The sequence below is a fragment of the Diceros bicornis genome, chromosome 2 (genome assembly GCF_020826845.1).
Source record: "Diceros bicornis minor isolate mBicDic1 chromosome 2, mDicBic1.mat.cur, whole genome shotgun sequence".
Taxonomy (NCBI): Eukaryota; Metazoa; Chordata; class Mammalia; order Perissodactyla; family Rhinocerotidae; genus Diceros; species Diceros bicornis.
The window spans coordinates 84,259,032-84,274,248 of NC_080741.1; the positions used below are offsets into that span (position 1 = coordinate 84,259,032).

The 15,217-nt window shown below is 41.8% G+C and overlaps 1 protein-coding gene across 14 annotated transcripts in view; it reads right to left on the reverse strand.

Moving 5' to 3' along the window:
* The window catches only part of VGLL4 (vestigial like family member 4), a 163,496-nt gene that overhangs the window by 34,385 nt on the left and 113,894 nt on the right, over window positions 1-15,217 (reverse strand). For 13 of the 14 annotated variants that reach the window (XM_058565144.1, XM_058565242.1, XM_058565153.1 and 10 more), the window contains one exon: window positions 9,262-9,451. In XM_058565144.1, the coding sequence (XP_058421127.1) occupies window positions 9,262-9,451 (190 nt within the window). Of the gene's footprint in view, window positions 1-9,261; window positions 9,452-10,530; window positions 10,627-15,217 lie in introns of those variants that run through there. The other variant, XM_058565222.1, reaches the window with a different exon arrangement.

Sequence of the window (15,217 nt, forward strand, 5' to 3'; positions counted from 1 at the left end):
GCAGTCCATTTTGCCTCTGTCGGGACTATGAAGGCGTGGATCCAGAATTCACATCCCTTGTTTGGCAAGGTTTCTAGCTACTGCCAGACCCAGAACATTGCTGCAACATTAAGTTCTCTAATTATGCTTTGGAGACAATCTGTGAAGAAATTTCAACATGAAGAAGGGGGAGAGGGGGAGAGCATGCGTGCGTGCGTGTGTGTGTGGGTTTACCCAAAGATTTACCAAAGAAGACAGAGAGCAAGTCCTGGCATTTATTAAATAAAAACTACACTAGACATAGAACACGGGGCTTGTAAACTACCTCGCCATGCTCCAGCTGCCTGGAGCACAGGCAAACGATCCATTTACAAGCAAGATCCTAGAGGGATACAAAAGAACCCTCAACACTCACACAGGCACATTTCTTAGCATGCCTCTTTCTGGTCCTCAATCAAATCACTAAAGTGACAGCACTTTACATGCTTTCAGGACAGCCTGGCTTTGTATTGCAACAAGAAGAGGTCTGTGTGGCCATAAAGCAACATCAAGATTAACCCTCTAACTATGTTTAAAAATAGCTGCCATTTGTGTTCCCAGAGCAGAAGGATCTTCAGGAAAACAGCACTCCCAAAAGAGCTTCAGTGCGCAGGGAATCTGGGGGGGGGGGGGGCACACAGCCAAATCCTGTGTTGTTTTGTTTCCTCATCTTTTGAATAAATGCCTTTGACTTAATCCATAAATATAAAAACACTCCTTTTTTCGATTTTAGTGTGTCGTTTTAAAAAGTGACTTTACACACGGCTAATGAAAGTTCTGACAGATCTTCAATGTTCATTAATTCCTCTCCAGGAAAAAGTCCTCCCTTTTCAAGGTTCTCGTCCCACTTTTATAACCTCCATGATGTGGATGAGCACCAGAGAGGTCCCTGCTGCAGACTAGAACAGACGGACAGTGAGAGTCCCTTTGTTCTGCCTCCTTGACTCTTGGCACCCTCAGCATTCCTTCACCCTCTGTGCTATTTGGCCAGAAAAACACCAGTAGCAGGATGGTTATCTGCCTTTCCAGCTCTCTGCAAAGACTCTTAAGGCAGAAATGATGCCTGCTGGGAAAAGGCTGATGTCAGCTCTTAAGAGCACAGCTCCCTGCTTGGATAAGGAGGTCTTTGTTTTCGGCTGAACTGTGAAAATGAGAAAATGCCTCTAGCCTGACAAACAAGAAACCCACACAACACAGGTCAGGCCTGTGACCTTTATTTAAAGGTACCACACTTCATTAGCAAAACACTCGCATGTAAGACATAGATGCCCCTTTCACGTCACACGGGAGCAGCCACCAAAAACCAGTTTCATTTCCATCGCTGCTAAGGCTGACCCATGGCTCCAGCTAACATGTAAGGGGCACAGTCGCTCTCAGTGAAGCAGTTCTTAGACTGTTCCTCCCTCATGTGAAACATTTATTAAAGAGCCAGGCTCCCTGCTAATTTATTTTTCAAAGCAAATACACATACTTGCTGTACATTGGGGGGATTAAAAAAATTCTAATTTAAAAATGTCTCAGTTTCTGAATTAGTTATTTACGATAATTAAAATTAAGGATATAAAATATCCTCTTAAATCCCCAGAACACTTATAAGATTGTGTGTGAAACTGCAGAACAATAGAGAACTTTGGGACTAAAACTTCCTGTTTGGACGACACCAAGAAGGATGTGGGAGAAAAAGAGAGAAAGCACACAGTTTGAGGGATTCTATTTCAAGAGTCTTTGATTTACGAAATCTGGAGAGAAAAAAATGTGTCTTCATATGCTTAAAGCAAATTTTAAAACACTCCAGTTTGAATCTTTTAGACTAAGGTTACCGTTGGCCTGTGCCACTAACTTAAAATTGGGTCAGAGATTTTAGACAAGAACTAAAACAATTTAAAAAGCACTTTCCTGAGCACAGAGAAAACCCTTCATTGTTCCTGTAGGGTTCTCACCTGAACAGAGACACCATTTCCAGCCTCTTCACAGGAAAGTGAATAGCAGCTCTTCCTTTCACATCTCTGAAGGGAACCATCACCAGGCTGGGAGAGTTTCACTTGGGTGGTACTCTTAATCACTGACAGGACCTTTATCATCTTATGCCCCTCCCTCCTCGTTACTGCGTGCTAAAATGAACAGTCTCCACCTCTCATCTCCAAAGTAACCATCAACTGTGTTTTGAGAGTGCTTAAATAGCAGATTGTCCAAAACTATAAGGCGTTAAGGTCCTATATCAAATGATTCATGGCTGCTGGATATGTTCTCTTTTTTTTTTTTAATTTTTATTTATTTTCCCCCAAAGCCCCAGTAGGTAGTTGTACATCATAGTTTCACATCCTTCTAGTTGCTGTATGTGGGACGCGGCCTCAGCATGGCCGGAGAAGCAGTGCGTCGGTGCACACCCGGGATCCGAACCCGGGCCGCCAGCAGCGGAGCGCGCGCACTTAACCGCTAAGCCACGGGGCCGGCCCCTAATATATATATATATATATTTTTTTGTGAGGAGATCAGCCCTGTGCTAACATCCGCCAATCCTCCTCTTTTTTTGCTGAGGAAGACGGCCCTGGGCTAACATCTGTGCCCATCTTCCTCCACTTTATATGGGACGCCGCCACAGCATGGCTTGCCAAGCAGTGCGTCGGTGCGCGCCCGGGATCCGAACCAGCGAACCCCGGGCCGCCGCAGAGGAGCGCGCGCACTTAACCGCTTGCGCCACCGGGCCGGCCCCTATGTTCTCTATTAATATCAATGTAACATGGTTGCTAAGAGCACTGTCTGGGAACAGACAGCCTGGGTTTTGATTCCTGGCTCTGCTACCTACTAGTGAACTGTGTGACCTTGAACAAGTTATAGAACCTCTCTGAGCCTCAGTTTTTCCATCTGTAAAAGAGGGATAATCATAGTATCCACATCATAGGGTTGTGAGGATGCAATGAGATCATGCCCATGAAACACTTAGCACAGCGCTCAGTACAAAATAAGGCTCAATAAATAGTCGCTGTTATTAGTAAGGCCTGATACAAAGGCTCTCATGAGTCTCTGCATGCTGGGAATCCTGACCTATCACCATTCTCAGTGAGAAAAAGTCTGCATCTCTCTAAGGCTTATGTAGACACGAACACGACAGTAACATGCTCCATCTATAAATATGTATTACTGTTCACCTTACAAAGTCCCAGTTCCTAGTACAGTCAAGGTACTAAAATAATCCAACTTTTCCATTTCCTTTGGGTCTAGTTTTAATTTGAAATAAGGAACTGCTTCCTCCACGTTGACAGAGTTTGTGGAATAAACAGTCTCTTGATGAGCATGTCTATATACACCCAAACTGAAGGAACTAAAGAGATACAAGAGACAGAGGCACCAAACGGAGTGAGATAATGTTGCCAAGGATTATGCACAGACATCACAAACTGTAGATACTCCAGAACATTCAAGGACCATTTTTACAATCAACTCAATTGCAAAAAATAAACAAAACCCAGAGGAAAACCCCAAAACCCATTTAAGCCAGTAATCAATACATTTTTTTTTTACTGAGTTTCTGTGTATGCCCAGCACCTGATTTCAAAGGCTTCCTCCAACCTTTTGTCAAGATGAAAGAATTATTGGTTTTGAGTTTGTCTGTTTTCCCCTCTTTTTCTATTCACCCTTCTGGAGGGAAGAGTGAAGTGACAAGGGCCAAGGAAAAAAAAAAAGAATGAGAACAGGGGGTTGAGGGAAGAAGAAAGCAAAGGAGTAAGAAGGAAGAAGAGAAACAGGACAATGAAGAGAAAGAGGACAAAGGAAACAGAAGCCCCCGAGACGGGATCAAGCACTCAAGGATAAACCAGAATTGGCTACATCAGACTTGAGGAAAAACTTCAAAGGAATGGCCACAGAAGCAAAGACAACAACAATGGACACATTTCACACCAGGACAGTCTTTCCAAGGAGCACCACCAGGGAGAAGAGGCGGTGTTTTCTTTCACGGGGCCCTTCCTCGTCCAGTAGGGATTGTTAACTCGGGCTGTGGTAAACGCAGCTGGTCACAGCACAAGGCTAGTGACCATGGCTTTGATCTCAGTGTGAGCTTACGGGTTCTGCCCTGCTCTGAGGCCAGGGGCAACTACTCTGCAGATGTATACCACTGATCAAAAAGAGGATGCCTCCTCCAACTGGAACATGAGCTCAGAGAGCACATTCTCTGGATAGTGTGTCTAATGCAATTCAACACAGAAATTATTTAGCCCCGGCCATGTGCTGGACACTGGCCTGGCCAAGTGTCATCCTAACTATGTGAGGTCCACCTTTAAGCTGCATAATCCTGTCTCAGGTAAGATACAGCTATGGCGTAATCAAATGACCACTGGTTTTGGTTTCACACATAGCAGGGACCAGGCTCCACCACTCTGCACACATTATCCTCTCAAAGCCTCAATTTCTGCTTCTGTAAAATAGAGCCTACACACACACACACCATCTTAAACGGACACATTTTTTGTGAGGGTTAAGTGAGACAATATATTTAAAGTGTCTAGCATGGGCCAGTGTATAGTAAGCACTCAATAGACGTTCCCTTCCCTTCACAGGTGACTGAGTGAACAGTTCAACCACACATCCCTACTACAAACCTTCACACGCACACAAAGTTGGAAACTGCTTCATTTCCAAACGTCTTAGACTGTACTCCTCAGCACAGACCTCTCACCAGCTTCTACCAGCCAGGAAGCCTAGAATAAGTCTCAAAACCAATAGGAATTTACCATGCTGTTATACTGCATCAATTATTAGCCTTCAAGAGTTTTTACTGTATTACAAATACACATTACAAATGCATAAGATTATCCACGGCAGCATTATTAGTATTATAAAATACTAGAAATTACCTCAATGTCCAAACAAAGGGGATTAGCTGAATGTACTCTGGCACATGCACACAGTGGAGTACTATGCAGCTATAAACAGGATGAGGAACGGGCATGAGAAGATTTCCGTGATGTACTGTTGAATGAAACCCCCAGAGCTCAAATGAGTATATAAAGTATGCTACCTTATGTGTAAGAAAGAAGGGGAAATGAGAAAACGTTCATGTATCTGCTTACTCTAACAAAAAGATACACCAAAAAGATAAACTCCCCGGGGGGGGGGGGGGGGGGAAGAGCGGCAAAAGGAGTGAGAGAGACAAGGAAGGAAATAACACTTCTCTAAGTACTTTTTAATATAGTTTTGATATTTTTCTTTCAGTTTTATTGAAATATAATCAACACACAGCACTGTATAAGTTGGTTAAGGTATACAGCATAATGACTTGACTTACTTATATTGCAAATATATTACTTATATTACAGAGTTTTAACTTTTAGTAGGTTTGTTTTTCAAAATAGTATGGGCAAACGAATTCTGAAACTGAAGGACTGAACAATAAGTAAATGTGTTGATGTTGTTGGGAACCAGGGAGACACAAACACGAATGGGTGTGGGCGAGGACGAACTCCTTGGAGTTGGATTAGAACTGGAGTGTTAATATAATATGAACTCATGATTTCCTAGCTCTTTCCACTGAAAGCGTCTAGAAACAGTGCTTTCAGTAGAACTTTCTGTGATGGTAGAAATGCTCTATATCTGCACTGTCCAATGTGGGAGCCACTAGCCACATGTGGCTACTGAGCTGGAAATGTGGCTAGTGCAACTGAGGAACTGAATTTTTAATTGTATTTTTAAATATGAACTGCCACGTGCAGCCAGTTTCTACCATATTAGACAACTCAAGTCTCAAGTCAATGACACCACAGTAACACCTAGAGCCCAGATCTCGGCTTCTATATACTATTCCCCACAAAAAGGAACCAGGGTCCCCTTGAGAAATGGCTGATTCCATGGCTGGGGCAGGTAGGTTACAAGATAAGCACTTGTTTGCCAGAAAATAAGAAACTGCTAAAAAAAAGGAAGCATGTAACAAGGACCCAGGAGCCAGATAAAGGGGCTATTTGCCAAATCAGGACCAGCTACAGCTCACTGAATAAAACAGGAATCCATGAGTCCATATGGATAATAGATACGTAGACACGGTGAAAGGGAGAGCTCTTCCTTACCAGATCACACTTGAACACCAGGGTCATAGAAAAAACTACTTATTGACATTTCCACGAGACGAATCTCACCCTCCCCTGACCCCTACCTCATACCTTAATCCACTTTCTTTCTAAGTGGCAGGCAGAGTACTTTTCAACTTTCAAATAAGACATTCATGTTCTTAACACTTGTCTTAGGGAACAACCAACAACAAAATTATTTCTCAGGGTCACCATATCAACAAGAAAATTAATAAAGAGTTCAAATGACCCAGGCTGTAAGAGTCTGGAATAAGAGCCCAGGAATTCTCAATTTTCAAGTTCTGGAGAAATCACTAAGGAAACCTCTCTTCTTTCCCCTCCTGCTCCCCAAATCAAATCAGATAAAATTTAGTCCTCCTCTCTGTAGCTTCCTGCTCTGGGTCAGAGCCACTCAATCTCCCCATCTCTCTACTAGAAAATATCTCAATACGATGGTTATAATGAAATGCAGCCAAAGCATGCATCTTTGAGACCCTCTTAGCTAGCTGTCAAAACTGTTTTTCAACAACACTCCTCCCCCAAGAATTACTATGATTTCTTTCGTGATAAAATAAGCAAAACATGTTTTCATTACATGACATTAACATGTTCTAAGAAGATAAAGAGCAAAAATCATTTTGTAATCTCCTTAAAGACACAAATATACTAGACTATTCTTTTCCAAATAAATATGAACCTGTAATTTGTTATAGAAAACTTCTTAGACATATTAAATAAAAAGGAAGGAACATGGTATAGCTCAAATAGGGAACATTTCATCAAACCAAACAACAGTACTAACAGTACTAAAACATGAAGTAAGAGATGCAATATCTGTCATTCACCTCTTAGAAAACACAAGTAGAAACCCTGGTAATGTTACTGAAATGAATAACTATCATTATTGGTGAACAAGTGACACCAGAAGGAACTGACCACACACTGATCACCTGTCCTCGCTAAGTCCAGGGTGTCTGGCCCATGGAGGTGCTGCTGTTTCTATTTTCCTAAAACTTTGCATGATGACGTCAATTGTGAGTTGCACATGAAATCTAGCAATCCTATTTCTATTATTTACAATTTAAATTATTTATAGTGTCATCATAGACCTGGACTTCAAGGTCATAATTGTAACCACCCAAGGAGTTACAAAATCATTTTCTAAATGCTTTAACATTCTAATAATACTACTGACTGAAGCTGAGTGCTTACTCTCCGCCAGATACTGCACTAAACACTTACAGTCATCCTACGAGGAAGGAACAATGGTTACTCCCACCAAGCAATCAAGACACTGGGATCTGAGCCCAGATGTTCTGACTAAAGAACACACACTCTCAAACATTAAATTTACCATAATAGTATTCTTATTCTCTATCATCATTACCAATGTCTGAATAATGGACTTATTAATAATAAAGTAATAGCTGCCATCAACTAAGTATTGTACTGTGCCAAACTCCTTGCATATTTTAACTCTAATGCTCACAATAGTTCTATATGTGAACCATCATCATTGCCGTTTTACAAATAAGGATATTGGGCCCAGATAAATTAAGTGATGGTCCAAGGCTCCACAGCTGGTAGTGGCAGAATTAGGATGTAAACTAAGGCATGTTTGATCACAAAACATACTGTCTCTGGGCGCCTCCCTCTTCCTTTCAAAATTAAAAAAAAGACCAAATGTCTCTTATTCGGGTTTGGGGAAAAGGGGACGTGAGAGAAGAAGAAATTCCCAGTAACAAAACAAAGAACTCCAAATAGTGGAGCACCGGGGATCCAACTGACGAGCCTCTCCCTGCTTGCGAGAACTCATTGTTTTGCAGTGCCATGTTGCTGGATTCCTGATTGTAGCAAATTCCAGGACTCCAGACTGCAGGCTCAGCCTCTGACTAACACTGCAGTGATTTATTTGAGGATAAATACCTCCGTCAGTGTGTCTTATGACTGAACACAACAGTCCGAGCGGGCTGGAATGTGTGGAATGCTGAGGACTGCTGGCGCTGAGGCAGCAGAGGGCTGCTGGCGGTATCAGCTACCTCTAACTGCGCAAGGTCTCCTCCTCCAATGAGGAAACAGGAACTCGGAGCTTCCCGTGCCTGCCAGAAACAGCAGCATCCTCAGAAATCAGAACTGCTGAAGCTGAGCATCTTGAATAATTACAAAACATTAACTCATGCCTGGGGAAAGGGCTTGGGAAAGATAAGGAGAAAAGGAATGGGACCTTTTTACCTGCATGTGCAGAGCTACTCCTTCCAATAATCAGAGCTACCTCATCCCTTCTGACCTCAGCCTCTGATAATACCGACTGGCGACACAACTGCCAGAGCAGACTCTCTGGGCAGCTGGCTGGGTGTCTCCAAGTGCTGAAAACGTGAACAAGCATTCCACTCCCTTTGTGAGGCACGCATGTGTTGGAAGAGAGAGCAAAGAGGAAGCCAGAATATAGTGCACAGAAGCACGCTGTTTCCCAAATAGAAACGTGGTAATGTTGCACAGATTAAGAGAACATTCATTTCAACCCCTTCATTTCACAAATAAGGAAACTGAGACCCCGAGAGTTGTAGCAACTCATGTCATGATTTCAAAGAGTGTTGGTGGCACCCAGGTCTCCTGGCCCCAAGGCTGGTTCTCTAATGGCTGTAACAGCCTCCCAGATCAGAAGTGATGAGCGGCCCCTTATCATAAACACAAAAGGCCATCTTTCCCACTATGGGAAGGTCTCAAGTTTGTACCGTGAACACACAAGGTGAGAATTAATACTTAATACCTACAATTCTGGACTCCTAAGTAAAATGTTTGACAGAAGTCGGCTCAGGTGCTAACTTTTCCTTCCATTTCCCCGGCACGTAAAGACATTCACCAAAGACTGATTCTCCTAAGAACCATCAGTAGTACAGGCAAGCAAGGGCCAAATTTTCAGACAACCACCCATGAAGCTCTAAGGGAAAGTTAACACCCATGGGGAAGACACGCGAATGGTCACACAAGTAAGCTGGCAAGAAGTAAGATGTCACCTCTCCATGAGTTATTACAATAGGTTCAGTAGCCCCCCCTGGCAGATGAGCACTCTTCATCCTTTCACTTCACGGTTGGCACAAAGTTGCAAGAGAAATATGGCCCTGGCATTGAGAACACGCAAGCCAAAACCAGAGCGCCCACACTTCAGAAAGAGGGAACTTACAGATGGGGGTTGAAGATGCGACTGATCTTGGAAGCATGGTCATTTTCACAGTCCAGGTCATCGTCCCCTTGCTCCACGCTGAACTTCCTCTTGCTGGGACTGATGGGTGGCGGGCCTGTGCGGTGACTGGTGAGGGCAGACGCCACAGGGAGGGTCTGCATCCTGGGTTCGCCCCTGAGAGCAGCTTCACCTACGCAAAGAGAGATGATGCAGTCACCAAGCAGGAGAAATGCCGCCCCTTCCCCTGCCTGTCCGGCCCCTTGCAAAACTACTCCCAGTGGAAAGTTTTTGGCAGCGTGACGGGCTGCCTGCCATTCTCAGTACACAGGCAGAGCACGAGGTTAGGTGCCAAGCATGAGACATTTTACATAAACGTGGTTTTCTAGCACAATAACTCTTTTTCCCCCCAGCTTTATTGAGATATAACTGACATATAACATTGTGTCAGTTTAAGGTATACAACACATTGATTTAATACTTCTATACTGCAAAACGATTACCCCCACAGCATTAGCTAACACCTCCATCATGTCACGTAATTACCATTTCTCCAATAATTCTAGGGTAGAGTTTAAAATTAAAAGTTGAAATAAAGTAACAGAGGAAAAAAGTATTGACCATAAACCATCTCAAAAGTTAATTTAAAACATTAAAGACCTTTTGATTTATGGGTATTCAACTCCATACCTACAAGAGAATGACCTAACACAGGGTTCATTAGAACACTACCCCAAACCCACTTTTCTTGCCTGTTACATTTTTATTGTATGTTTGGTATGTTTTTTTTTTTTAAAGAATGAGGAAAATTTATGGGTTAATAATTCACATATTTGCCCAAAATGTTAAGAGAAATAAAAATACATTGTTTAATGGGAAATAAACATTTTATTCTTACAGTACACTAAAAATGGCACATTAAAAATATTATGATTATTACCAGCACAAAGTTAGTGCATATAACTTGTCACGAGCTTAATACACAGGAGCAGTTCAAAACATTTTTCAAATTAGAGTTCACATTTTGATCTGATTCAACATCTTGCTGTTTTTCATTCCTGTTTTAAAAAGCCTTTGTGCTAGGCGACAACTTTGTGCCTCATTATGAATTAAAATAAGCATAACCCTTTATTATAATAAATGTTATACACCTTCCAAAATTTATAAGCAAAAGTAATAATTACTTTAAGAGAAAACCTCAAGCTTTCTAAGTCATATGGGGGGGAAACCTAAATTTTTCACAAATAATAACCCTTTTGTTGTGCTATTCACATTGGTCTCTGAGGCCTGACCAACTTTGTTTCCACTTGGTCACAATTTGGGAGTAATATTAGGATAAAGTCAACTTCATCTGAGGTCTTGTGGTACCTAAGAAAGGAAATCTTTGTTTGCCACCACTAATTTTCATATCATCACAGATGTGTGGACAGTGCGAACAGTCATTTGCCTCATATGGATATGACAAATACGATTTTGTTAGGGAAAGGAGTGAGGAAAAAACCTTCTGAATGTTTACCAGGAAAAAATTAAAATGTTGCCAATTTAGTTACCAAGATATAAACTAGCAAATATACAGGGACTCATAATAGGCAGGATTTCTTTTAGGGATTTTGGCCCCAAAGCACATTGGAACTTTCCATTCTAAATGAAATACCTAAAAAAGAGGCCCTGTGCTGGTCTGCTACACTCAGAAATTCAGTAGGATTTTGGTTGACCTCTACTTCCCAATTAGTGATTTTTGGTTTAAACAAACAAACAAAAGAAGGCAGTACTAATATTTATACCTTGATAAATTAGAAAATATTCTTTGCAAATATGCCCCTTTCTTATACTCTCCTCCTCCACAGAGAGGGGAGAGGGAGTTTCCAGTGGAGAGTGTCAACAGCCCAGCTAACTTCAGGAGGAGCCCTGATGATACCCCCAGGAACTCAGCAATTGCAAATCAAACCTCATCAGCAGGGCACAGAGCCACCACGCCCTCCGCCCAGTGCTTCTCCACAGCCTTGGCAGGACACTCGGGGATGAGGAGCACACAGGCTCTGTGCGGACCCCTGGGCTTTGGGAGCCAGTTCATCAGATGCCAGATGTGTGGCAACCACAGTTGCCATGGAAAACCACCACCACAGCAACAAATTCAAATCACTCCAAAAAAGGAAGAGTCACTCATTACACCAGCATACACTGTTACACGAAAAGCAAAACTCCCGGGGTGAGAACAGCATGTCCACTCCACTCCCCAATTTCCATCCTTGCATAAGTTCTTGTGCTTGTTTGCATTTTAAGTTCATCAAATTGATGCACTGCTTATCTTCAAGACTGAATTGCTGGTGTCTAACATAGAAAGAAGAAAGTTCACAGGAATCCTTTGAGAAGACTGAAGATTTCTAACCTGGAGGGTAAAGGACCCACAGAGGAACCAGAGGTGGTCCTTCTGCCCTGGGGGCTGTGGCATAACTCTACCAGACCCCCTAGAGGTGAGAACCCCCTAGAGGTGATGGGGACACATGGTGTTAGTGCTGGAAAGGTCCTTGTACACACAGATTCCCTCACTGGACAGATGAGAAAACTGTGCCCCCAAACATGGAGTGACCTACTCAGGGTCACATGGTTAACAGGGAAACTGTAGGCAAGAACCCCATGCCTATGCTTACCAGACAAACACCTCCCACTAAACCCTGTGCAAGCCCCACATATGGCTTAGAGCAAGGGACTAGGGGTAGAAGGAAAAGAATCCATAGTTGGAAGGGCAGAAACAGGTCTGGCTATTATGTGCCTTCATTCATCCTTGGGCCTTCACCCTGAGGACCCCAGCCCAACACCTTGTATTGTAGAACAGGATTTGTTGTTACTATTGTGCATGTAGCAAAGGAAGGTTAAAAGTATTTTAGTAAAATCGAGGAGAACATTTGGTCCGGGAGTCAAGACACTTGGAGGACACTCTCCCTTATTTAAGACCAGGTGAATATGGGCACACACTTCCCCTCTAAGGCCTCCACACAGCGAGGGGATGGACTAGCCAATATCTAACATTCCTTCAGCCTTTACAATTACTTACCCAATTCTATGATCCACAGTCCTGCAAGGGATCAAGTAACAAACCAACCAACCAATCAACCAACCAACATTTACTAAAGAAATTATTACTTGTGCAACATTGAACTAAGGCAGCAAAACCCAAAGTATGTACCTCAGCTGTTACAGGTTTACAAAAAAAAAGTGAATCCATGATGAAATAAATTTGGAAACCATGAGATTAAACAATTTTCACAGGCGTTTCCTAACTACAGGCCATCTCGTCTGCTAAGGCACATGTCGGTCTCCAAGATGGAAACACAGCTGTGCTGCTGTCAGTCACCCCCACCTCCAATCATCCTACATGTTTCTGAAAACTCAGCCTTCCAGGGCCCCGTTCTGAGCACGTCAACCCATGTAACCCCAGTCCTAACCCCAAACATCCAGACTGCTTCAACCTTCAAAACCAACATCTGGTCCCAACCACCTTTCCGGTCTTTGTTCCTAATATTCTTCTTTTTAAGGTCTGAAACTTTCGGCTCTAAAAGTTAAACACAATTAGTCACCATTCCACAGAGAACTCCCTGTCTACCCTGAAGACCTATCTTTACTCAGCTTCTTCCCCTGATCTTCTTGTATTTAAATCCTACGCATCTTGCAAACGCCACTTAAAATGCCAGCTCCTCGGGCTGTCTTCCTTGATTCCTGAAAGTCGTCTCTTCTTCTGAACCCAAAGAAATTTACCACCACGGCACTTCCCTTCCTACTTTGTTTGGTGCTCCTTGAAGCAGGGACATTTTATTCATTTTATATCCTTGAGAGTGCAGAGCACAGCATCTCCCACAAGGCAGATGGTCAGTAAATACTGACTGAATGAATATGAGGCAAGGCAATGGCGTGCCCAGGTGACAGTGTTTCAGGATATGTTAAAGATCAAAGATGACACAGTATAAGGAATTTTAAAAGACCTATTAAAGAATGTATTTATATAAAGAACTCTTACAACTCAACAATAAAAAGATAACCCAATTTAAAAATAGGCAAGAATCTGAATAGACATTTCTCCAAAGAAGATATGCAAATAGCCAATAAGCATGTAGAAAGATGTCCAACATCAGCAGCCATCAGGGAAATGCAAATCAAAACCACAATGATCTACCACTTCACACCCACTAGTGGGCTATAATCAAAAGACAGATAATAACAAGTGTTGATGAGGATGTGGAGAAGTTAGAACCCTTGTGCGTTGCTGGTGCGAATGTAAAATGGTGCAGCTGCTGTGGAAAACAATTTTGGGCAATTTCTCAAATGGTTAACCACAGAGTTACCACACGACACAGCAATTACACTCCTAGGTATATACCCAAGAGAAAAGAAAACATACACAAAAATTTATACATGAATGTTCACAGCAGCATTATTCATAACAGACAAAACCCAAACATCCAACAACTGATGAACAGACACAAAAAAGTGTGGTATATCCATACAACAGAAATTATTCAGCCAAAGAGGAATGAAGTAGTGATTTACGCTACAAGATGGATGAACCTAGAAAACAATATGCTAAGTGAAAGAAGCCAGACACAAAAGGCCACATGTTGTCTGATTCCATTTATATGAAATGTCCAGAATAGGCAAATCCATATCCATAGAGACAGAAAGTAGAATTAGTGACTGCTGGGGGCTGGGAGGAGGGGGAATAGAAAATGACTGCTAATAAGTGCAAGGTTTCTTTTGGGGATGATGAAAGTGTTCCAAAATTTACTGTGGTGAAGCTTGCACAACTCGGTGAATACGATAAAATCCATCGAATTGTACAGTTTAAAATGGGTGAATTGTATGGTATGTGAATTATACCTCAATAAAGCTGTTACCCACCCCCCTATAGTAAGAATGTATTTATAAGTAGCTGACAGAAGACCCAGTATTATTAGATCTTTTTCTCTCTCAGGTTTTTCACACTTAACTGTTAAATAAGAACAAATACCCATTAATTTTCCCTGAAATAAAAATAAACCTTTTCTTATAGCCATGTCTCCCTACTGTGTTACAGTCAGGTAATTTTTAAAATATTTATTAAGTTCAAAAAAGCAAAGCAGAGAACCGCTTGAGGTCATGTAGGCACTTGGTTTCATCAGAGTTCTATGAAGCTCCAGCTCAGCTTTTAAGCAGACTGTGTCTGAGTGCCCATTACACTCCGAAGGCCATGGGAAACTGTCAGAAAAACAAACAATGAAATTTATACAGACCCTAACCACAGAGGAGAGGAAAAAAGTATACACCAAAAGGAACTCATCTTGGGGGTGTAAAAGTCTTTTTTCTCTTGTACTAACGTGTATTCTAAATTTCACAATGGTTTGGTAATTGAAAAAGGAGAAAAGATTTAACTTTGTCAAAAATAAACTGGAGAAGGGAGGTTTGAGCTGTCTGAGTAACCCAGTATTTTAAGTTTCTTATGTTGGCTTAGGTACAATGGTCAATATAACTTTTTTTTTAATTTACAATTATAACCAAAGAAGCTCAATTTTTAAAATGTATTTGGCCTTGTTAATGAAGATTAATTTTATCTAGGTATGTGTTACTGAAGAAAAATGCCTAATATATACAAAAATTACTTAACTGCTGTTTTTAGTTATAGTGGCAGTTCTAATATATGGATCAAAAATATTTCTTAAATATTTCTCCCAAACGAAGATGAGCAAAGATTTTGGCCCAAGATTTCACAAGAATCAACATATATTAATTTCAATGAAAAAAGTTTAACAGAAAGAAAACAGAAAACCACTTGGCTTTATGATGTGCTGTACAACGATTCCTGTGAAATATTGGAGAAAATTCTGCATTCAAAGTCAGAATGGACAGGGGGGTGAGCAGGGCACAGTGACAAGATCCAGGAATATGTAGCCTAATTTTGGAATCCTGTTCTTCCCACATTTCAACAATT